Raw genomic sequence first — 25586 nt, forward strand, 5'->3', positions numbered from 1 at the left:
GACTGTGTCTTCCAAAAATGTGATTCGGTGTTCTATTCTTGTAGTGATTCCATTTCTCCCCTTTTTTTTTCTGCTAGGCTGGAGGGTTTTCACTTTCTCTGCCATTTTAATGGCAGATTCCCATCATCCACAGCTATAATGGTGCATTCCCTGCATTTTGCAGATGGATTGGAATGTCCCAAACAAAACCGCTGTACAGCACCTTTTTCTCTAAATTTCTCGGTGCATGTTTTCCCTGGCTCTGCCGAATCAGGCAGTTGCTCTCCCAGAGAAGCTTTATATTGCAGCAGCGCCCAATCTTAAGCTGTAATCGATTTCAAATTCTCACTTTTTCCAGCCAGATATACAGCATCCTTCAAGTTTCACATTTGTGTGAATCAAAACTGAAAACACAGCGGTAGAATCTCAGCTGTCTGACTCAAACAGCTGAACTGCCTTGGGAAAACACATGCACAATATCATAATGCAGCCTGCAGCTCTGCCTCAGAACTTCAGATGTTCACTGTTACAGTGTGTCTCTAGTCAGATCTGAAACTTGTTGTTTCTTGCAATCCTCCATTAAAGCCACAGTGTGGCAAAACCCTCAAAAGCAGCATTCTCTTCCTCAGTGAATAATCAAAAGTACTGCCAAGAGGCACTTCAGAATTCACAGCCAATTTCTGAAGCTAAGTATCTGTTTTCCTCAGTCTTAAGTTGCCTCATTGGGGGTGTACAGCGAAATTAAATCTTTAGATCCTACCCTGATCCTCACATTGTTTATGCTGTCATTCATAACATCTAAAGTTGTGTCTGTTCTTTAGGGGCATTTGATCATGGGTGTTGAAGATAGCCTCCTGTTGGGTCAAACAAGTTTACTTGCAAGAATACTTGTGCTACTAAAGACTATTTGGAGGATTTAGCCTAAAGTCTCGATATCCCATGAGACCTGACTCAACTCTTCAGTCAGTCCTCAGAACGTCGTCACAGTGGGTATTGCTTATTGGGGGGGGGGGGGGGGGGGGGGGGGAGGAGGAGGCAGAACTGGACCTTCTCAATCATCTGGTCTCTATTGTGGAACATTTTGTGAATTCCAGTCTTATGCCTAGAAGATTTCCTTAGATCATGCTACTACCAAAGCAGCAATCCTTTAATGTGCGAAGCGTTAAGCTGGCAGGTGTCTGATGTCTTAATTTCCAGTTCAACAGATGGTTACCAGCTCCCAGCTGACCTGAATAAACCTTCAGATTAAAAATAAATCATCTTCCCTGCACACACTGGTCAAAGAAGAAAGCAATTTCTTTTCAACTAAACAGTTAACCTGGCTCCAATTATATATTGCCACACTTCTCCCCTCCCCAAAACCAGACACTCGTAAAGAGTATTTGCTGTCATCAAAATTAAACTTTGGGTGCAACCTTTGTTTTCAAAATCAAGACATTTATTTGTTGTACAATGCTTCATTTTCTAAAATATGTCTTCAATGTTCTTTCAATGTTTCTTTTTAACCAATTTACTGTTCATGTCATGGCTCAATAGCTACAAGTATCTGACTGTAGGACAATCAAAAATGATAACTGACAAAATCCTTTCAACCTCCAATTTAGGTCACTATATGGGAGAATTGTCTAACACGTGGAATTTTGTTTGTTTAATGCCATAAATAACTACCAGCCCATCATTTTTGGTTTTTTTTATTGTCACGTGTACAAAATATAGTGAAAAGCTTTGTTTATGAGCAGTACAGGCAGATCACAGATGTACAGATCAAAAAGATTTAGAGGCGTACAGGTTACATTGTTTGAGGCTACAGTCCATTCAGCAGTCTGATAATGGCTGGAAAGAAGCAGTTCCTGAACCTGCTCGTACTTGTGTTCGGGCTTCTTTGTCTTCTGCCCGATGGAAGAGGTTGTAGGAGATCATTACCAGACTGCGATCGGGTCTTTGATGTTGGCTGCCTTTCTGTGGCATCGAGACATGTGAGTAGAGTCCATGGATGGAAGGTTGCCTTCTGTGATGGTCTGGGCTGTGCACACCATCTCCTGTAGTTTTAGGGTTTTAGGGTCCTGGGCAGAGCAGTTGCTGTACTGGGCCATTATGCACGCAGACAGCATGCTTTCACTGGTACATCTGTAGAGTTACTGAGGGACCTTATGGTCGTGCCACATTCCCTGAGCCGCCTGAAGAAGTGTTGTTGTGCCTCCTTGACTGTCACGTTTACGTGAGATTATTTCCTAACTCTTTGCAAAATCTTGTTTAGGAGTAAATTAGTTGCAGCATTTGCTTAAGTAATAGACTGTGCTCAGAACTAATGCATTATTTGCAAAGTGTCTGAAGGATGCAACATCTAACCGAAGTTTGTGGGGAATAAGGAACCAATATACAAACAAGACAAAAGCTATGGTCTGTATTCAGCCATTGATCTACAGATATAAAACATGTTGCACTCCAAAGGGCTTCAGAGCCAATGAATTGCCTCATTTTAAAGTGCAGTTACAATTATTTTAAGCAACCGTGTGAGCTGATCATAGATTGTGACACCACAAACAGCAACAAGTAACCAGTTTAAGATGTCCTTGCTGAGGTTGATTGCAGAATGACCAAGGCATCACAAATGAAGTCTGTTTAAAGAAGTGAGTGCAGTTACAATGTTTTAAAAGGCATTTGGATAAGTACACAAATAAGAAATGTTTGCAGGGATATGGGTCAAGTGCAGGCATGTGGGATTAGTTTAGTCTGGCATTATGGTCAGTGTGGACTTGTTGGATTGAAGGATCTGTTTCCATGCTGTATGGCTCTAATGATTCTAAGTGGCTTGAGATCTCCTGCCAAACTAGTCAATAGGAACTCCTCACTCCTTCCCAACCTGTTCAACTCCTCTGGATTGGCCACAACCAGCTCCTTTGTTGAAGGTCAAATCACCCCAGTCCCAGAGTCTGCAGGAGTTTCTCAGGGTAGTGTCCTCTGTCCAATCGTTTTCTTACGCATCAAATGACAGACCCTCCAGCAAGAGGGCAGAACTGGGCACTAAAATAATAATTGCACAATGCTTGCTTTGGATACTGAAACATTCTATATCCATATGCAGCAAGATATAGACAGTGTTGAGACTTTGCCTGAACAGAGCAAGTAATGGTGACAGCACATAGGCCAAGCAGTGTCTAGCCTTCGCATTTTAAAAAGCATTAAGATTTGCTGAAAATACTTGCACATCCAGGCATTACCACCAGTCAGTAACTATTTTTCTTTATTCATTCACCAGGATGAGGGTGTCGCTGACAAGGCAGCATTTATGGTTCATCCCTTATTACCCAGAGGGCAGTTCAGAGTTAACCACATTGCTGTGGGTCTGGGGTCACATGTAGGTCAGACCAGGGAAGGATGGCGGTTTCCTTCCCTACAGAACACAAGTGAACCAGATGGGTTTTTCCAACAGTCAATAATGGATTCACAGTCATCATTTAGACTCTAATTCCAGAGATTGGATTCAAATTCCAACATCTGCCATGGGGAGATTTGAACCAGGGTCCCCAAACATTATCCAGGTCTCTGGATTAACAGTCCAGTGATAAGACCACTAGGCCATCACCTTCCCCTTCCAACTGGACCATATAAATATTAAAGCTACAAAAGCCGATCTTAAGCTGGGAATTCTATGATGATTAACATAATTCCTGAATTCATAAAATTCATCTACCATCTGCAAAACAGGTCAGGGGTGCAAAGGAACACCCTCTGCTTTCCTCAAAGGAAGCAGTTCCAGTCAAGCAGCTGAACAGTTCATCACCAAATGCCTCCTCTTGATCAGCATCCCACCCACTTATCTCAAATGTTCATTCCTTTCCCCATGAACACTCAAAAGGTATGGGTACGGTGCACATATCCTGTAGTAATTTACCAAGACTCATTTAATAGCATTTACAAACTCTACCATCTTGAAGGGCAAGGGAAGCAAAATGTGAGAGATTACCACCATGAGCAAGTTCCCCTCCCAGTCACATGCTGTCATGATTCTTATTTCTCAACTGGGTAATAACACATACTTTCTAAATGTTCATGCAAAAATGGGTGTAAAATCCTACAAATGGCATCCTGGAAGTCAGACAATGGTCCTTCGAAAGTCACTGCTGTAGCAAAACATGCTGATTGAGGTGCTCAACATCAATGACAAACGGAGACATTAAAAATCCAATTAATCCTTGGAAAAGACTAATGGACTCTTTCAACTTTGAATTCTCACTAAGTTTTTTTTGCAGGTGGAAAAAGGAAGGAGACCTAAAAGAGACCACAGGAAATTCCAGCATTTTAATTTTTTTTAAAAAGTGACTTTGTGATACAAGGATTTATCATGTTGGAGCAGATTACTGCAGGTGCTGGAATCTGCACTGAAAACAACAAATGTTGGAGATCACAGCAGCAAAGGCTTCTTGCAAAATGGTGGCAGGGTAAGTTGCTCCACTCTGCTCGTCCTTCCTTTTCTCTCTCCTGCTATAGTAATTCCATATCCACCACCAACCCCCACCCCAGCTTGGGCTGGAGACACTCTGGCAAAGGCATGGTGAGGACTGGAAAGCCAAGTGGGAGTGCAGCAGTGGAAAGGAAAATTGGACTTAAGTTTATTTTCCTTTTACATCTTATTCTAAGTTAACGTGAATGGCACAAGCATGTACAGTGAAGGTACACACTTCACTGTATTTGTACATTCATGGAGAGACAGCATGCTAATTTTGGGTCTAGATGAGTCTTCGTCAGAGCTCTCGCTCTCGCTGTCTCCAGGAATGCTGCCTGACCTGCTCCAATCCCCAGCATTTGTTTTCAGTGACGATTTATCACAGTTCACTTGAAATTTTTCTCCATTTCATGTCCAAAAACTAAACACCTTACTGGTGAAATCTAAGAACTGCAAGAGAGACATTTAAAATGAGGGGATTTGTAGAGGAGGATCCAGCTATAAAAGTCTACAGTGCTGATCTAGGCTGGGCTACCTAGAACCACAACAGAGCCTTGTTACCAAGAAGAGCTAATGTTGTGACTCAATAGGGCAATGCTTGGGAACTCAATGCCTATTATTCCCAGAGCCATCACCACACTTAAAGATTTAAGAAAGTATGCGAAGTTCCCAAGTATCCCTGACTTTCAGGCCCAGGTTGATATAAGACATGTAACAGGTTTCTATACTGCACGAGAACCACTTATTACAAGTAATTGGATGCTGGCTACAAGGAAAAGGTTTATAAACAAACCAAACCATCAGCATATAATACTAATTAAATAGCTAATCCCTTTTATAAACACCCTCTCACATACACACACGTTAATTTGACCTGGTCTGTGTACAGTCAGAGTGGAAACACAGTTCAATAGTCTTTGTTCCCAGATTCTGTTGTGGCGATGATTGAGAGCTGTAGATGTTGTTTACTTGGACTTTAGTAAAGCCTTTGACAAGGTTCCCATGTTAGACTAACTTGAGCATGCCAACTGGATACAAAAATTAAAAATCTGCTTAACAGCAGGAGACAGAGTGGTTGTGGAGGGTTGTTTCTCAGACTGGAGGCCTGTTACTAGCAGTGTTCCACAGGGATTAGTACTGAGTCCACTTTTGTCTGTCATTTATATAAATAACATAGATAAAGAACATAAAAGGCATGGTTCGTAAGTTTGTGGATGACACCAAAAATTAGTGGTATAGTGGACAGTGAAGGCGGCTAAGATTACAAAGAAATCTTGGTCAATTGGGTCAATGGCCTAAGGAGTGGCAGATGGAGTTTAATTTGGGTAAGTGCGAGGATTTTACATTTTGGGGGGGGGGGGGAACAAGAGCAAGACTTGTCTAATTAGAAGTAAATCTATGAGTAATGTACTAAAAAGACCTGGGGTTCAGGTACATAATTCTTTGAAACCTGTGTCACAGGTAGACAGGGTGGTTAAGAAGGCATTTAACACACTTGCCTTCATTGTTCAAACCTTTGATATTAGGAGTTGGGATGTCACGTTGAACTTGTACAATATGTTGAAGAGGCCTTTTCTGGGGTATTGTGTGCGGTTCTGGTTGACCTGTTTATAAGAAGCATATTATTAAGCTGGATAGGGTTCAAAAAAGGTTTATCAGGATATTGCCCAGAATGGAAGGTTTGAGTTATACAGAGAGGCTGGGTCTTTCTTCACCAGACTGTAGGAGGTTGAGGGGTGACTTTCATAGAAGCTCAAAGTTATGAGGTGTATAGATAAGGTCAATGGCAGGTGTCTTTTCCCTAGGGAGGGGGATTTCAAGACTAGAGGAGATTTTTTAAAGTGAGATGAGAGAGAGAATTTTTTAAAAAAGTAGAGGGGCAACTTGTTTCTTTTTAGAGTGTGATGTGTGTGTGGAATGAATGTCCAGAGGAATTGGTAGATACTTGTACAGTTACAATACCTAAAAGACATTTGGATAAGTACATGAAGAAGAAATGTTTGGAGGAATATGGGCCACACACAGACAAGTGGGACTAGTTTAGTTTGGGATTATGGTTGACATGGGCTGGTTAGACCAAAGGATCCGTTTACATGCTATATGACTGAATGACTCTGTCCTCTTATTGGGATGTGTCTGCTGCTGGGAAGAGACATGGTGATCAGTCACTCAAAAGGTATCTCACTTGTCAGGTAAAGTCACAGCGTAACAACAACTGCAGGAAAGAAATTGGTTTTCTTCTGTTTCACAGAAAGTTTTGACTATACAGAACAAGTAGACTACTCCTGAACTGAAAAGGAACTGAACATTTCTATAACCTATTTTCAGTTCCAGGCTGTCTATTTATTCAAAAACCAAATCACTCAATTATTTGCAGGCAAAAAGAGTCTATAATCAATAATTGGTCACCAGTCCATAAACCAATTTCTTGATGCCAACAAAAGCTAGATATGTAAACCATCACCCCCACCTATACCTACCCTTGGGCTCCAAACTGTCTGTAACTCAAACTCCAATTTCTGTTTTGTTCAAACAGTTGTTTACAAGATGTCAACACAAGCATCAGATTACTTGCTTTAGAAACTGCAACCACTCTTTCAAAACCTGGCTTCAGAAAAATAGCTCTTATTTCAGTCCCTAACTTTATTTTTGAAAAACAAACTTTAAAATAAAAAGCAGTCCTCCCTGAATCGTTCTGCTCAATCCACCAGCAGGAAATGCCAAATATTCAACTACAGAAGCCAAGGTAGCTGTGAAATTCTGAGTTCAAGTTATCAGCCCCCTTCACCTCAAGAAGAAAAGCTACAAGCCATTAATAGAAATGCAAATTGGTTTGACTTTAGTCTTCATAGTATAGTTTATCCTTACCTATTTTTGACCTGTAGTGATTGAACAAGGTCAACTAGCTGGCCCTCCAAATGAGTTCCCTAATTGGGGCTGTTTATCTGGCCCAATCAGGGAGCCCTGGCTGACATATATATTAAAAAAAAGTGTCAGAGACGCAACCTGACTCTGTAGGGGACGGTACTATAGCCAAGGACTGTTTGTGTAAACAAAGGGCAAACTGGTGACAGGATAACAGTCTCTGAGGAGTCATTACAGGTCTTTATTCTTACTTTAGCAAATAACTATCACTTTTCAAACTCTATAGCTCTGAGTAATAGTTCTGTAATAAACTAACCTTTTATTGTGTTTAAGATCAAAGCTTTGCTGCTGGCTGCTGTTTTTAAAATTGGAGCACTCCATAAACCAAATGAGCTGTGTAAAATTTTTGCAGTTTACAGACCTCTCTGCTGAGATACTTCTGCTGTCATGACAGTTTGACTAATAGACATAAATTTTTCGCTAACATTTTCAAACTGAACAGGAGACATTTCTTAGGATTGTTTGCAGCTGCCCAGAAATCAGCTATTCCACATGTTTAGCTTCACTCATGCGGAGAGAAGTTTCTTTTTAAAAATAAAAAAAATCCAGTATCAGTGCTAGTTTATTTGAGCACATGCTATTTCTGGTCTTCTCTAGATCCCAATATAATGCAAATATACAACAAAAACAATCCACTTCCCAAAACCAACAGTCATTCACTATCTCCAAAGAACAAAAAGACATCCCAAATTAGAATAAAGTGTTTTTCTGAGCACAGTCCCATATTTTGTGCAACGCATGATGCACCAAGTTATGAATAATATCTACCACTGAAAAGTTCGAGTTAAGCACTGAACTTCTGCTAAACACAAGGCTTCTACAGGTCCAAATTTAGGGATACTCCATCTATATACTGAAGATGTTACTTTCATTTGGGTAAAAAGTACTAAGGTAAATAACTGGTGAAATTGCACTCGTCTCTTTCTTACTGAGACACAGGGTGGGGCTTAGCTTTGGGCTGTAAAGGAACAGGAATTGTGAAAGCTGCTGAATAAATCATACCGGCTCATGCTGTGAGCTAGACTCTGGAGCACGTAAGAGAAACAATGACAATGCTCCACTGGACATAGGTGCACAAGCAGGCCATTTAGCCTATCAAGTCTACTCTGCCATTCAAATGGGATCACGATTGATTTTTGCTAATCCTCAATTCCACTTCTCTGCCTCTTCCCTGTAACCCTTGATTCTCTTACCAATTAACATTTCTATCACTGCCTTGAATATACTTTAATGATGCAGATTCAACAGCCCTCTACAGGAAAGAATTCCATGGATCCACCATCCACAAATTCCGCATGTCTTAAATGGCCAACCCCTTCATCTGAGATTACTCTCTCTGATGCTATAGTTTCCCCTTGTGGGAAAGTATCTCTTTGCATCTACCTTGGAAGTTCCCCAAGCATTTTGTTCATTTAAACATAGTCGCCACTCATTCTTCTAAACTCCAAGTACAGGCAGAACCTACTCCACCTCTCCTCATAAAATCCTAACCCCCATTTAGTCTAGTGAACCTTCTCTGGTCTGCCTCCTGTATCAGTATAGATTTCCTTAATTAAAAAGGGAACAGAAACACATCTCAGTATTCTGGGTGTGGTCAGATTAATGCCTTGTGCAGTTTAATAATACATAACTATTTTTAGACTCCATCCCCTTTGAAGTAGATGGATATTCCATTTGCCTTACTTAGTACCTACTGAATTTGAATGCTAGTTTGCAATTTATGCCTGATGACCCCCCCAAATCCCCCTACGCTGCAGTTTTCTCCATTTCAATAACAATCAGATTCTCTATTCTTCCTTCTGACATGCATAATCTTACATATTCACAGATCATACCCCATCTATCAAATTTGTGCCCATTCACCTAACGGGGCTGTAGCCTCAGCAGATTCATTGCGTCATCCTCACCACTTGTTTCCCCCTCTACTTTTGTATCATCCAAAAACCTGAAAATATTCATTTCCATCATCCAGGTCATTAATATATTTTTTAAAAATCAACCTGTTTAAACATGTTATGACATCTTCAGACCAAGTAGGACTTAAGGCCTGGCCTTCTGACGCAAAATAGGTCATGAATATACATGGTCAAAGTGTAGCCCTAGCATCTACCCACTCTACTCCTATTTACAGGTTGCCATCCTAAAACTAATGCTGACTGCTACAGTGCACCTAACCAGAAGTCTCATTAGGTTACTACCACAATTTCCACTGACACCCAAAAACTACTGACCGCAATAACGCTGGGCTCTCAAACAAGGAATGTGGCCATGTTTCCGTCAGTCTTGTGGCTTTTCAGTTTTGTAATCTAAATTTCCATTTAAAACAGGCAAATAAAAGTTACTTAGAACTTGACAGCTCCTTTTAATGTGAACATTTGTCCTTTTCTATTACAAAGTTGTTGCACAGAATCAAGCATTTTAGTCCTCAGTGGTTTTTGTTTCAGCTGATTCAAAAGGTAAACAGATTAGCATTTATTTCAGCCTCCCAGTTGCACCTCTTTTGTGCAGTTAGATTTATTCCGTACTAGTGGAATTGAAGTAATAGGGCAAATCCCTTCCCTGGAAGTAATGTTTGCATCATGTACAAACAGCAGTTCTATAAATGATTGCACATTGTGTATGTGTATGTAATTTAAAGGGTCCAAAGTCTTCGAGAACAGCGTTGCCTGGTTTCAAGTCCAAGTCTTTGTCTCAAACAGTGGAAATGTGGCGATTAATACCTCAACATAAATGCACATTTCCCACCGTCACCACGCAATGAGGAGGGTAGGGCACTTTGCAAATTGTTTGAATGCCCTTCTTTCAATTAGTCAATTATTGAATAGTTTGGCAATGGAAAACTTGAAGTTTGTCCTGTACACATGTGGTTTAATTCAGAGGTCAAATATCACCTCTTGCTATGGCCAACAGTCCAACATTTTGGCATTTGTAGTGTGACATCTGGAGTATCTTTAAAATTGTGGATACAGGATAGTAATACTGAAGAGGAAAGATTGACTCTTATTTTAAAAAAAACCCATGTTTCTTTTTAAAAAAAGGTTTGATACAAAGAAAGAGGTGAATATTAAAAGACCCTCAAGTAGCCCAGAAAGCCAATTCTCACTCAACAAACCGGCTACTAAAGGTACAGATCACAGCCACCTCCCACACAGGAGCAGAAGAAATACAGCAACTGGGCTCCGGAAATAATTGCCTGTTTTACCCATACTCCAAAATAAAACTGATCTGATTGTTTGAAATATCACATTTCTTCACTTCACTTAAAAACAATACAAGTACAGTCAGCACAACTTCACAAAGGGGAAATTGCACCTGACCAGCTTACCAGAATTATTTGAAGAGGTGACAAGGAAAATAGATGGAGGGAAAAACAGTGGTTGCATTATTTGGATTTTCAGAAAATACCACACAATAGGCTACTGAAGATGATAGCCCATAGTGTTGTGGGTGGTATGTGTATGGATAGAGCATCAGTTGGCCAGGGGCAAGGGTAGGGGTCATTTTCAAGAAGGCAAACAGTTACTAGTGGAGTACAAGAGAGAGATCAGGGCTGGTGCTGCAACTATTTACAACAAACATTAATGGCTTGGGATGAGAAAAGCCAATATACTCTTGAGATGAAGTAAAACTACAGAATATCCCTCTTCAAATTGTCATAGACAGGTCAAGTGAATGAGCAAAAAAAAACTTGGCCAATGAAATCTAATGTGAGGTCACGGACTTTGGCAGAAAGAATAGAGGAGAGCATATCGTTTATTTGGGTGAAAGACTGCAAAAAGCTAAGTCCAGTGTCTTCATCAAACAATCACAAAAAACAGCATCCAAGTTCAGTGGGTAACAGGAAAGGAAAATGGAACGCTGGCCTTTATTTCAAAGGGAATAGAGTATAAAAATAGGGAGGTCTTGCTTAAAAATATACAAGGTAGAGTCAGACCACAGCTGGAATACTGCCAACAGTTCTGGTCCCCTTATCCAAGGGAGGAATATACTAGCATTGTTGGCAGTCCAAAGAAGGATCATTTATCTGATGTTCACTATGGGAGGGGAGGGGGCTCATTAGAATTTAGAAGAATACGGGGTGATTTATTCAAAATCTGCAAGACTTTGGGGGATTTGACAAAGGCAGAAGTGGAGAGGTTGTTTCCCCTTGTGGGACAATATAGAACCAGTCTAGGTTAGCACCGCTGCTTTGCAGCACCAGGGACCTGGGGTTGCTTCCACCCTCGGACAACTGTCTGTGTAGAGTTTGCACATTCTCCCCATGTCTGCATGGGTCTCTGGTTTCCTCCCACAGTCCAAAGATGTGCAACTTAGATGGATTGGCCATGCTAAATTACCCATAGTGTTCAGGGATGTGAAGGTTAGGTGCTCTGGCAATGGGAATTGCAGGGTTACAGGGATAGGGTAGTGGGATGGGTCTGGGTGGGATGCTCTCCAGAGAGAGAGCTGGTGTGAATTCGTTGAGCTGAATAGATGGTTTCCACACTGTAGGGATTCTACAGAACTGGAGGGTATAATCTCAGACTAAGCGGTCACATATTTAAGACAGACAAAGAGAAGTTTCTGCTCATAGGGTAGTCAGTTAATCTGTGGAATCCTTTACCCACAAACAGCTATAATGGCTGAGTCATTGAGTATATTCAAGGCTGAGATAGACCTTTTTAAATTCTGTCAGGAAATTAAGGGTTATGGGAAAAGGCAGAAGAGGATAATCAGGACAGTTATGATCTTATTGAATGGTACAGTAGATTTGACAGGCTGAATAGCATACTTTTTCCACCCCCTTTATTCATTCAGGGGATGAGAGCATCACTGGTGAGCAGCATTTATTGCCCATCCCTAATTGTCCAGAGGGCAGTTCAGAGTCAACCACATTGCTGTGCATCTGGAGTCACATGTAGGCCAGACCAGGTAAGGATGGCAGCTTCCTTCCCTAAAAGGACATTAGTGAACCAGATGGGTTTTTCCTGACAATTGACAATGGATTCAGAGTCATCATTAGATTCTTAATTCCAGATATTGATTGAATTCAAATTCCACCATTTGTTGTGGCAGGATCCAAACCCGAGTCCCCAGAACATCATCTACGTCTCCGGATTAACAGCCCAGTGATAATACTACTAGGCCATTGCTCCTACATCTGATGATTTTATCGTAATTCCTGACAGTAGAATCACCATGTAAAGTACTACAGGATACAGTTATGCTAAGGAATTCTTCCTTTCTCACCCAAGCAAGATCTTTGTACCCACATCTTAATATAGCCATTTGACAGGCAGAGTGTACATTTGGGTGCTCTAATTTCTTGTTCATCAAATTCCTGGAACAACAGGCATTTTTTAAAAATACCAAGTGTCAGGCACATTCAGTTCTGCTGACTGTAGTTCCTGTCAAAATGCTACAGCAAGAAACTGGTTGAGGGAATGGGGCCATTTTTAGTCTGTTTGTTTAAACAGTCTAATTTCTACTATTACATAAGGCTAAGGCATACTCTCTCCTTCATTCAGGTCTGACCACAGCCAGGATCCCTTGGCATTTCCAGGCATTAAGATTAACCTCGAGAATATGACTGCAGACAACTCAACAGAAAAACCACAAAGGCAAGTGTTTTAGTGATAATGGGAACTGCAGATGCTGGAGAATCCAAGATAATAAAGTGTGGAGCTGAAATGAACACATTTTGATTATACAAACGCTCAGTCTCTATTTTCGCCAGAATGCAAAATAAATAAACAAACAAACAAACAACGTCAAGAGACACTGGAATGGGGAAGGAAAGAGTTTCATTCATTTTCCAAACAATCAGTTTGCTGAGTGGAACAAACAGATTTTACCTCATTCATCTTTACCCACCATCACCTGGTGGCATCAAAAAACAAGTGTTGTGGAATGAAAGTATGTATTTACAGCCATCAGTTTGGACACAAGAACACAAAAGAAAAAATGTGACAAAACAAAATATCAAGTTACAACATTAAATCAAAAAGTGTTGGCCAAGATTTTGTCCTTGTGCTAGAATTCCAAAAAATTGCCCTGTTTTTTCCAAAAACAAAATCAGGCAATGGGATCTTTCACAACCATCATGAAGGGACAAAAGGATTTCATCTCAACAACTTCAAGCCTGGCCATGAAGCACCATTAATTTAGGCTGGAATACACAGTGTAGTATTGTGCTCAAATCCCTTGAACACACAATGCTCTGCACTACACGTACCATCCTTGTAACAGAACTCAAGCTGATATACAAGGTACAGTGAAGGCCAATGTCAAGAGTGATGTCCAGATAAAGCAGAGTCACACTGCATCTCAAAATATCCATTTCCTATATCTCCCAGTAGACATGTAAGTTGAGATAAAATTGTTCCATTACTTTTTAAACTGACTAGCACAATCATTTCAGCTTCTGCAGCTCAAATATGTTGTTTTGAAACAGAATGAAACCACAACAATTCTGTACCAGTAGCAAATGGTCAAAGGCCTTAAGTAAATACAACACAATAAGTTCAGTCAGCTCCAAGAGAAAAAAGTAACTAGTGTTTGAATTTGAATGTTCCTTTCCATCAGCCTAACACCCATCTGAGTTCTCTGCATTCCTCTAATTCATCTGCCTTGTATATTCCTGGTATTATTTGCATAACCACTGAGCCATGCTTTCAGCTGTACAAGCTGCAAATTCTGGAATTCCCTCCCTAAACCTCACTGCCTCCCTTTCCTCCCAAAAAAGAGACTCCTTAATGTGCCTTAGATTGTGGTTTGGTCCTCTGAACTACGAAGTCACGTGGCTCTGACAAATTGTCTGATAATACTCTAGATGTGCCTGGAGATGTTTCGGGCTGCAAAAGTCAATTTTACAACTACTAGGTGCTTTTATATTAGACAGCACAGTACTTACAGTTTTGAGCTGTGGGAGGTGTCACATAACAGTAATAATCTAAATGGTTGGACAGAGATACAGATTTACACTCAGAATCATAAAATACCAATTGTACCAAACTGGAAAAATTATCTATGTTGAAATTTTTAGTCATGTCATGTCTTCAGTACTCCAGTCCATTTCAGTAATTTAAAGCGTTATTGCTGATAATATAGTGCACTGCAGTATTCAATGCAGCTTAGCTTACAATAAGCAGGCACCTCATGGAACTTGGTTTCATTCCATATCAACATGTTAAATAATTTAGAAACCATTTCAGCTGTCAGCTTTTTTTTTGAAAAAGCAGAGCAAATGGAACAGTTTTGGGCTGTATTTTAAGCCTCTCATGTCCCTCCAATTAAAAGAGAAAACTGCTACACAACCATTTTAGCTTGAAGCTGCATTATTTACCTAAGGTTGAGACTTCCACCTGATCGAGCCTCAACCTACCCAGAAATGCTAGTTACTCTGATGGGCCAGCAGCACCAGGTTCAAGCAGTGGCCATTGCTGGGACTACAGGCAGTCTCTAATCAAGGCTATGGATCTGGTGAGGCCTAACATGCTACACTTCTCTGCTCTTCAACTAGTCAGTGTCTCACCTGAAGCTGGTATGTCTGACACTACTTCAGTGCCAGACTGGATTGTGTGGAACTGATGGGGAAGTAAGTTTAATAGGAATTTTCAAAGGGAATTTGATAAACAAAAGCAAGTTTTCCCCTCTGTAAACTGGACGTCATCTAAACCACAGCCGTCCCTATCTTAATTTGCGTCATGTCCCATTCGCCTATCAGGTTCTCGTTGACTGATGTCCATTCCCACTCGAGTGTTGTCTTGACTAGGAATTTCAAAACCAGACTTTGAAATTCCATCACAGCCTTAACCTTTCCCCATCCGTAATGGCCTCCAGTCGCAAAACAATAAAGCATTTAAAGCAGACTTAAATCAAACAGAGATAATGGGAACTGCAGATGCTGGAGATTCCAAGATAATAAAATGTGAGGCTGGATGAACACAGCAGGCCAAGCAGCATCTCAGGAGCACAAATGACGGGTCTAGGCCCGAAACGTCAGCTTTTGTGCTCCTGAGATGCTGCTTGGCCTGCTGTGTTCATCCAGCCTCACATTTTATTATCTTAAATCAAACAGGCTGCTTTTTGTCCTGAATGCCACTGAGCTCGCAGTGCTGATCAGGCTGTACTCATCTCAGACAAATGAAAAATTATTCCATCATTCTCTTTTGTCTGTATCTTGTCGATTGTGGACAGGCTTTGCGGGAGGCAAAAAGCAAGTTGCTCGTCTCTGATCTGAGGCAAGTGTGGTACATCAAACTCCAAGGCTGATATTGTAGGCATTCATCAGGAAAAGGGCCTGAACAATATAAATCTACCTATCAGAACTTTAAATTCCCAGGTCAAAACAGCACAATAGGCTGTTTGGTGCTTCTTCAGAGTCCTAACGCACAAGACTGGAAAATATCTCAACAGTTACTGCCAATATTGCATGAGGAACTACATTTACACAAGATGCAGCTGAAGTTGAAATTGCAGATCTATGAGCAGAGAGTAAGGCAGGAGTGAGTTGGATTTTTTTTGAAAGAATTGGCACGATCTTGATCATCTGAATGAAGATGGCAGCATGCTTCTGCTATTCCTCGATCCAACTACGTATTAAAATACAAACAGTTAATGAAATAGTTTAAGGGAGACTGCTCCATTGAAAACTAAAGAATGACTGGATGCTCACAAACTCTACAAACTTGGTCAGGGCCCTGCCACCAACATTGGGATGCACTTTACACAGAACATGCCTTTTGTTTTGGGCAGGGGTCATAAAAACTGTCAATGGCTTCCAAACTGGGTGGCAGACAGACTTCTAGGTGGTCACATGCATGAAGTTCTCAACGACAATTGATATCAATGTGTGATTCAATCACACATATTCCTTTTATCAGTTGGAAGGGAATCAATTTAGGACTAACTTCCACAAGATGAGAATACATTTGAGATTTGGAATAGGATCGCGCCATTCATGATTCAAACTGTAGCATAGCTAATCAGTGTCCCAGCTCAACTTAGCTACATTTGATCTAAACTCTTTCAACAAAAGTCCAAGTCTCAAAAACAAATGCAATTCTAACATTCACAGCCATTTGGAAGAACCAAACTTTATAATCCCACTACCAGGTGTGTGAAAAGCTACTTCTTGGTTTCATTCGAAAATGGCCTAGCACTAATCATCATGCCTCACTGTTCTGGATTCTTTAACCAGAAACTATAGCTTTACTTTATCTACTGCACAGAATCCTTTTGGTGTCATTTTTAAAACACGTCAAACTATTTGCCCATCAATCCTCAACACTCATGGGAATACAAGCCATGTTTTTGCAAGCTGCTCTCACAGTTGTCTGGAAGTTGGAAGGGCATTTATTTTGGTGATATACTCGAACCATGTCACTTATGCCTCTGCCAGAATTCATTTGGTGTGGAAAGGCTTGTGGCTGGACTTCCTGGTCCACTCTCATTGAGGCCTGTAAGTAGCAATTAATTAGCACTTCAGGGCTTCCTCCTGCTACCGCAACTATTAACCAAGTGGCAGATAGGCCACTCAACATGAAGCGTGTATGACAAACCACAGGACTACTCAGGCTCTCATGGACAGATCTCACATTCAAAAAGGTACCCCACCTGTGCTCGATCAAGGAGCATCAGGGAAGAAGTGCCTGAGAACCACGTCTCACCTTTGCTGCTAACCTCTTACACTCCTCTTCCATCACACAACACCTCTCCCACCATTATTCAAACTATGATCCAAGTTGATGCTTTATTCCCAGGTATCAACTAAGACCTCCCCAAAGACACTGCCACTCAAAAGAGCTGCCATCCAATTCTGGTAGGATTGCTACCTGTGGGTCCTCTAGCTTAGGAAAGGCCTTTCACTTACTAGTCAAGTGCATTAGCAGCTCTGAATACGTGCAGGCCTTCAGAGGAAACAACGCAAGTCTCTCAGCTACTCCACAGCCAGCAGTTGAGACCCTAGAGGCTCCAGAAAAATCCTGTCCATAATAATCACCTTTGGATGTTTTTGATTAACTGAAGATTAAGAATATCTCCAAGATATTCAGCATTCCTTGAACAGGTGATTTCAAATCCTTTAGACCCCAATATCCTTCCCTCTCTCTCAAAGTTATCCTTGCTTTCTGGCATCAAGAATGGCAAGGTCTAACTCTTGGAAAACCAATGCCTTTCCCTATCCACCAATCCCTTCCCTTCTTGCAACTGCAATCCATGCCACAGCAATTGTTTTCTCAGATCATCTTTTCTCTGATCAAGCTAATGGACCTTAGTTTCAACCACATCCATCATATTTCATGGAACGTAGCAAATTGTTGAACACTTCTGTTGTCTTCACTTCCTTTCCCATCTTTGAGATAACATGAGTTTTCCACACAGTCTCCAAATTCTTTCAGTCAACCGTTTCTCCCATCTGAGGTCCACGGTCTGGCCTGTTACCAACTCAATGCTTTTCTCTTCAAAGTGTGCCTGACATCTCTATTCTCTGACCTGTCCTTGGCATCCTATACGCAGTCTTATAAACTCAAAAAGCAAAACCTTACTTTTTGATTAGGTACTTTAATACTTTCCAGGCTCATTTTCAGTTCATAGCCACTCTTCACCTCTTAGACCCCAAGACAGCAGTTGTCAATCAGGAACCTGTTGTTTATTTAACTAGTGCTCTGTTCCAGCTCCTTTACATACTTCTCTCAACTTTCCTCTCCTCAACCCACTGCTCCCTACCTCAGCATTTTCTCAAAACGTGCTGACAAAGTTCACTGGTCTGAGATGTTGACTATTTTTCACAACAGATGCTGCCCAATAAAAGCCTTAAATTTAACCCCCTATCCCAGCAAACTACTGGCCCATCTTCTCCAAAGTGCTGGAATGCTATCTCCTAAATCTGTTCTATTATTGCCCACAAATCCAAGCTGAAACCCCTCAAAAATCAGGGGTCTTGTCCTTGCTTTGGGCTAAGATGGCCAATCTTTTGACTCTTCAGGACATTTCTTTAACAGGTAAATTATGCTTCCTTACCCTACTCCATCTACCAGCAGACTTGATACAACTGGCTACGCCATCCTCCAATGGCTTACAATCCCACCCACCTGGATGCCAATCTACTTCCTCCTTATGTATTAAATAATAGTGAAAGAATCATCAGCAATGGTAACTCTGCCTGGTCCATCACCTTTGCAGCTGCCACTCTTTAAACCCATCCTTTGCTCTCGTTTCTCATTTACATCCTTCTGCTCAGCAACATCATCCAAAAACACAGAATCACGTCCAATGGCAAAAACCGGCTCTAGTTCATCATGTCTCAAAAAAAGCATAAGAGATAGGAACAGGAGCAGGCTATTCTGCCCCTCAAGCCTGCTCCACCATTCATAGGATTACGGCTGATTCAACATTCTTCATATCCACACTCCTGCTTTTTCCCCCCTCAATCCTTCGTCGCCTAACTGATCTTAGCCTTAAATATATGCAAGAATTTTGCTCCCACAGCTCTCTGTGGTGAGGAGTTCCTTAGAGAAGGAATTTTGGATCATTTTAGTCTTAAATTGGTGCCCCTTCATTCTAAGATTATGCCCTCTAATCCTAGAATCCCCCATGAGGTTGAACATCCTTTCAGCATTTACTCTGTCAAGGCCTTAAGAATCCAGTGTAATTCAGGGAGATCATCTCTCATTTTTCTAAACTCCACTGAAGAGAGTCCCAGCATTTTTAGTCTTTGCTCATAAGACAACCCCAATACACCAAGGTTCAAGGAACCTTCTGAGCTGTCTCCAATGACATGATATAGTTCCTCAAATAAGGGAGCCAAAATTGCTCATGATACTCCAGATGTGATCTCATCAGAACCTTGTGGTAGAGTTCCCTAATCACACTCCAAACCCTTTGAAATAAGGGCCAATGTTCCATTAGCCTCCCCAACGACCTGATGCACGTGTGCTAGCTTCGTGTTTTGTGTACAAGTCCTCCCAAGTTCCTCTGTGTTGCAGCTTTCTGCAGATTTTCTCCTTTTAAATAACATTCTGTTCTCACTTCCAAAAATGTACTTCATATCTTGCCACATTATATGACATTTTCCAACATTCTGCCCACCTAACCCGTTAATATCTCTAAACTACATGTAACACTCTCGCGACCTGTCTTTTCACGTTTTTTGCTTCATTTGGCAGCCAAACGTTCACTTCCTTCCTGAAAGTCACTAATATACATTATGAAGCAGTTGTGGTCCCGGCCCTGATCTCTGGGTAGCCCATTGCTTGTAGGTTGTCAACCTAAAAAAGAACCTCTTATCCCCACTCGCAGTTTCCTGCCCATTAGCCAATTTTTCAATCCATGCCAATATCCTGATCCCCCTGCTTCCTGTAAATTGTCAGGTTTGCCAGGCATTTAGCACAGGGCAAGGAAAAAGTTCCTTAATTGCACATTGGGAAAGATAAAACTATTCTTCTCAGTCACACCACAAACTATGTACACTTGTCAACAACTTGTCATTATCCCTAACAATTCTCTCAGGCCCTCAGGACTGTTTCACAATACAGGCAACATATTCAACCTGGCAATGCATTTCTGCCATGTACCTCTACCATCACTAAAGTTACATATTTTCCAACTCCTTCCCTCCCTCATGTGCTGCCAAAACCCTCATCCACATCTCAGTTACATCTAGATTCAACTACTGAAAAGGCACTCCTGCTGGCTCATGTTTACCCTTAATATTTTGGCGGTCATCCAATTCTCTGCTATCAGTGTCTTTGTCCATTCCTTTCAAAAAAAAGTCGTCAGCCCCTGGTTATGGCAAAGCCTTCAAAAGGCCTTGCTGCCCAGCATTTGACTCCACTGTTCCACCATCACGTGTAATGTGTTCCAGGCCTACACCCATTGAGATATCTGTACTCTAAATGCATTCACATCACAGCTGATCATGTCTTCAATGACCAAGGCCCGGAGCTCTGGAATTCTCTTCTTATATATTACCACCTCTCTTCTCTCCTTAATCTCACACTGGCTCCATTACTACTTCAGGTGGCTCACTGTCAAATGTTGTTCGATCATTCTATGTGAAGCACATTGGGATGTTTCTCTGTTGGAAGGAACTATACAAATAGAAGCAATTGCTGTTAAACCTCATTGTCATTGTGGTGAACCTGTACACAGTGACAACACCCCCGCCTCCTTCCTGAGGTGTCACAACCAGATCTAAACATATTCAAATTATATGTGTAACTCATACTGTCTGTACTGTTCATTTCACTCATAAAAAAGACAGGTCTCTATATCAAAGATAATGGGAACTGCAGATGCTGCAGAATCCAAGATAATAAAGTTGGATGAACACTTCCAAGATAATAAGGAAGTGCTACAATTGTCCTCACACCTCCTCCCTCACCCCTATCCCAGGCCCCAAGATGACTTTCCATATTAAGCAGAGGTTCACCTGCACATCTGCCAATGTGGTATACTGTATTCATTGTACCCGGCGTGGCTTCCTCTACATTGGGGAAACCAAGCAGAGTCTTGGGGACCGCTTTGCAGAACACCTCCGCTCGGTTCGCAATAAACAATTGCACCTCCCAGTCGCAAACCATTTTAACTCCCCCTCCCATTCCTCAGACGACATGTCCATCATGGGCCTCCTGCAGTGCCAAAATGATGCCACCCGAAGGTTGCAGGAACAGCAACTCATATTCTGCTTGGGAAACCTGCAGCCCAATGGTATCGATGTGGACTTCACAAGCTTCAAAATCTCCCCTTCCCCCACTGCATCCCAAAACCAGCCCAGCTCATCCCCTCCCCCCTGCATCACACAACCAGCCCAGCTCTTCCCCTCCCCCCACTGCGAGGCAAAACCAGCCCAGCCTGTCTCTGCCTCCCTAACCTGTTCTTTCTCTCACCCATCCCTTCCTCCCACCCCAAGCCGCACCTCCATTTCCTACCTACTAACCTCATCCCACCTCCTTGACCTGTCCGTCTTCCCTGGACTGACCTATCCCCTCCCTACCTCCCCACCTATACTCTCCTCTCCACCTATCTTCTTTTCTCTCCATCTTCAGTCCGCCTCCCTCTCTCTCCCTATTTATTCCAGAACCCTCACCCCATCCCCCTCTCTGAAGGAGTGTCTAGGCCCGAAACATCAACTTTTGTGCTCCTGAGGTCTCTATGTCAAAACAGGTCTCAATAAAAAACACAGGATGTGGCAGGAACAAAATACTGCCTAAAACACATCACTAAGTATAGTTATTTTTACATCAAATATTAGCCTCAAGTTCAGTTCAGTGATGTCTATGGAGTCTAATTATTTGTTTCCATCAAATCGGGCACTACCTCCTTAAACCGCGGAATGTGGTCCAGTCACTCCAAAGATATTTGGGTCAGATAATAACATTTTATTTGGAAGTAACAAATAAGGGCTTACAAACGCAGAACAGGGCAAATGGAGACTAATAGCAATAATAAGTAAACTGGGGCATTATGCCTTTGCTACTGGAATCATGAGTTCACATTTATTAGATTTTAAAGGTATACTGGAATGTAAAATAAACGAAAAGTATTGCAGATAAGCTTAACAGCAAGTGTGCATCTCTGATTGGACTTTCCAGATATGGCTGCATTTCACTGTTTACAGATATGCTTTATATGTAACAAAAAAAAACAAAAATCAGTGCTGATACTCTGACAGAAATTCACACCACTCCCAGCTAATTGTCGAAGAGATAAAATTCTTGCTTCTTAAATTGGTTGGGTGGGGAGGATCCCAACACCTGCTTGTTCCAACCTGCTTTTCCATTGTTCAACAAAGCAAGTAGCTGTAGCCCGTAGGGTTTTGTTCGTAACTTGTTCACTCACCAGATGCGTGTACTTCGGGGTTGTCCTCTGCAGCGAGGCTTGTACCCTCCTTTGGGGCTCCTTCATCGTCCACAGGCAGAACAGTAAAGTTGGTCGGCATTTTTACACCATGTGTCCGGACTTCTGTGACTCGGCTCGAGTGAACTTGCTGTTTTAGTTCTATTGCTTGGATGTGACCATGTGACACGTTGCCTTATATGGAAACCACAACTCTCCACCCATCTTGGGCAGAATATTTCACTGATTCAGAATATGACTTCAGGTGTCCTGGTTTAACTGTCTAAACTGAAGCAAAGGCAGTTTCCACATCCAGCACTGGCTCAGACCTAAAGAATGTTTGTCTACTCACCCACGAACTGGATATTTAATAAAGCACACTTTTTTTAAGAAAAAGGAATTGTGTGATTTATCTCTTTAAAATATGCAGCTGACAAATCATATCCTCATGGTTATGGAAATTTCAATTTTAGTAGGATTGAAATCTATTTTTATTCCTACTTTAGAGGGAGTTGATTTAGGAGTGAAAATTATGAGGAAAAGGTGCCTCTGGCACAGTGGTAATGCCCCTATCTCTGAACCAGGATGCCCAGGTTCAAGTCCCACTTGCTTATCTGTATAATATCTCTTAGCAGGAAAATCATAAAATATGTATAAGAAGAAAGAAATCTGAACTTATTAAAATGGAAGAATTTAATAAGGAAGAGGCTAAAGACCAACTACACCTGGAAAAGTTACCAGGGGGCTGTTGTAAGAAATTTCAGAGATAAAATATAATCATGTGGGGATAAATATGCTTTGTGCTGGAACTTACAGGATACACTAATGGTAAGGTGTAACAGCTTTGTTATTTAGCACTCAGGTCTCAAATCTTCACCCCTAAACTTCCAAAAGAGCCTGGAACTAAATAGGTGCAACAAACCAATGCAGTTTTCTGCCCTCGTAGAAAGAAGTGCGATGAAGAGAGGGAGAAAAATAGAACAAGGGAGGAAGAGATGTTAAGGGTGAAAAGAAATGCACAAAAAAAGGCAGGGAATTGCCAAATCCCTCGGGTTGAATTCTGGAAGACTCCTGGACAACAGAAACTTCCAGAATACTGGTATTTGTAACCCAAAGAATTTGATTTGAAAAGAAAAACAACTATTTTAAACCTAATCCAACCAGGTATTGAGAGGCTGTCTGATTTGTAACTGGTGCAGGAAGTCAGTGCACAGAAAATAGATGTTCGGTGACTAAGGTCAAAGTCAAGAGGTCAGCAAATCATGTGATGAAACATCTCAGAATAATTCCACGCACAGTTGGTAACCATAGAAGGAAGTGGGAGAAAAGGAAGACAAACAGAAAATATTGTGGGGATGGAGGGATATAACGAGAGTGAACTGCAAGAATCTGCATTTATATTGCTCATTTCATATCTTAAAAGATGCCAGAGTGTGTTTACAAGTCAAAAATAACTACTTTACATAGATAAGCACAGCCGCCAACTTGAACATGCCCATGACCTATAAACAGCAACAAGATAACGGGACAAATACACCAGTTATTAGTGTTCTAGCTGAAAGCACACTTTATTCATGATTTGCTTCATTTGCACACCAGATTACTTTATTACAGAAACTGGTATTAAAAAAGATTGCACAAGAGAAATATTGTTGGAATTGATAAGGGAGAATACAAAAGTTTTTGGAAATAGACTGCATTAGTGTACCATCAAGGTCTCATGCTGCAGTAAATTTTGGGATGAAAAGCGGTGAGAAATTCCAGCTCCTGAGAGTTATAAAGTATGGGGTACATCAAAATCTTGTGGAGATAGTAGGGATTGTCAATGCTGGAGGAAATCCCCTTCCCCGCCTCCATTTCTGAAGAAGGGTCTAGACACGAAACGTCAGCTTTTCTGCTTCTCTGATGCTGCTTGACCTGCTGTGTTCATCCAGCTCTACACCTTGTTATCTCAAAGTCTTGCGGCATGTGGTTTAATATATTAACACTACTGATGTGTCACCCATTTGGATTTCCATAAACTATATTAAGTAGATAATGGCTAGACCTAATGTAAATCACCAAATTCAAAATTTTGCAAATAAATGGGAACTAAAATTAAACCAACATGGTTTTAAAACATTGCTCCAAGTAGAAAACAGTTAAAGTAGGAGTAAAAACAAATCGTCTTAGGGGAAGGGTTGATTATCCAAGAGTGGTGACAGACCCTGATACTGAATGTGTTTTTGTCACCAAAGCTGGTTTGAATTGCCTATCCCTTAATACCCACATGTATGTGGCAAAAAAACTGTTAGAAGAATTACATCTATTTGGTTAAAATGTACTCCCAACAGCCATGACACATTGTCAGCGCCAATAATTTAGAAGCAGCAGAATGAAGGAAAAGTCATACATGACCAAACTAGGGAAGTGGCTAGCTGGGTATTGAAAGTGTTCCTATGCACTTAAAGCCTTGGTCCTTCTAGGTGGAGGGTTTAGGAGGTTCTGCCATGCATCCCATGAATTTAGAGTGGGTGACAGGCAGATAGACTGACCATCAATCAGTAAACTATGTTTTAGACAGTGTCCAGCTTCTGAAATGATGCCATTGTATGTAGCAATACAAAACAAAGGCAGATTTTCAAATTTGCTGCCTGAGCATAACATTGATATTGTGGATCAAAGAGAATGGAGAAGCATATTATTCATATTCTAAAACAACAGGCTGATTTTACACTAGATACATGCCAAGTCAGTGAGTTGAAGTCTTCTGTGGTTTCAAAAGGTTTGGAGTTTTACAGCAGCTGCAGAATATCTTCCACCACTTCATTGCAATTAATTCTACTGTCCTCCAAAATATAAGAGCCTGTGACAAAACATCATAGAACAGCCCAATTTCATTCTCAGTTTATGCTCATACACATACAATCTCAGGGACCATGATCTCTGGCGAAAGACTTTGTTCGATTATCCAGGTGCTTGCTTATCAATTGCATCAAGCGAGAGCAACTGAGGTCCGGGAATGAGCCACTGTGCCATTCCAATTGGAAAGTCAATTTCTTGAAACTAAGTGAAGTTTTAAGATTGCCAGAGTTCAGTTCTGGAAATACTTGAAAATGAACAGATCACAGGATTATTTCAGATGAGGAAAGTCATTCAGACTTCTACATACATCTGAAGAGATCCTACCCATTTGTTTTAGAAGTTTCCAAGGTTTTAAATCTATTTCCTATCTAGGAGTTTTCTAATTGTGGATAAGTAGTCTAAAATTATCCTAATATACTGATTCTTAGTTATGATCCACGTAGCTTCAGGATTACTCTCACTATACTAGCTTGTTTAATTACAAGGTCACTTAACATATGCCAGTCTAAGTTTATGAGTCTCTTCAATCTTTCCTTAAAATGCAGACTAACAGCTGCAAGGCTGATTGCTAGTG

General features: G+C 41.1%; 1 protein-coding gene across 3 annotated transcripts in view; it reads right to left on the minus strand.

The window, feature by feature from the left end:
- The window catches only part of LOC125460455 (solute carrier family 12 member 7-like), a 224314-nt gene that overhangs the window by 137787 nt on the left and 60941 nt on the right, over positions 1–25586 (minus strand). Inside the window, exon 1 of one of the 3 annotated variants that reach the window (XM_048547977.2) lies at positions 22172–22353. The exons of the other annotated variants lie outside the window; for them this stretch is intronic. Within the exon in view, the coding sequence (XP_048403934.2) occupies positions 22172–22271 (100 nt within the window). The 5' untranslated portion in view covers positions 22272–22353. Of the gene's footprint in view, positions 1–22171; positions 22354–25586 lie in introns of those variants that run through there. 3 annotated transcript variants of the gene reach the window in all.

Source organism: Stegostoma tigrinum, chromosome 2, assembly GCF_030684315.1.
Source record: "Stegostoma tigrinum isolate sSteTig4 chromosome 2, sSteTig4.hap1, whole genome shotgun sequence".
NCBI lineage: Eukaryota > Metazoa > Chordata > Chondrichthyes > Orectolobiformes > Stegostomatidae > Stegostoma > Stegostoma tigrinum.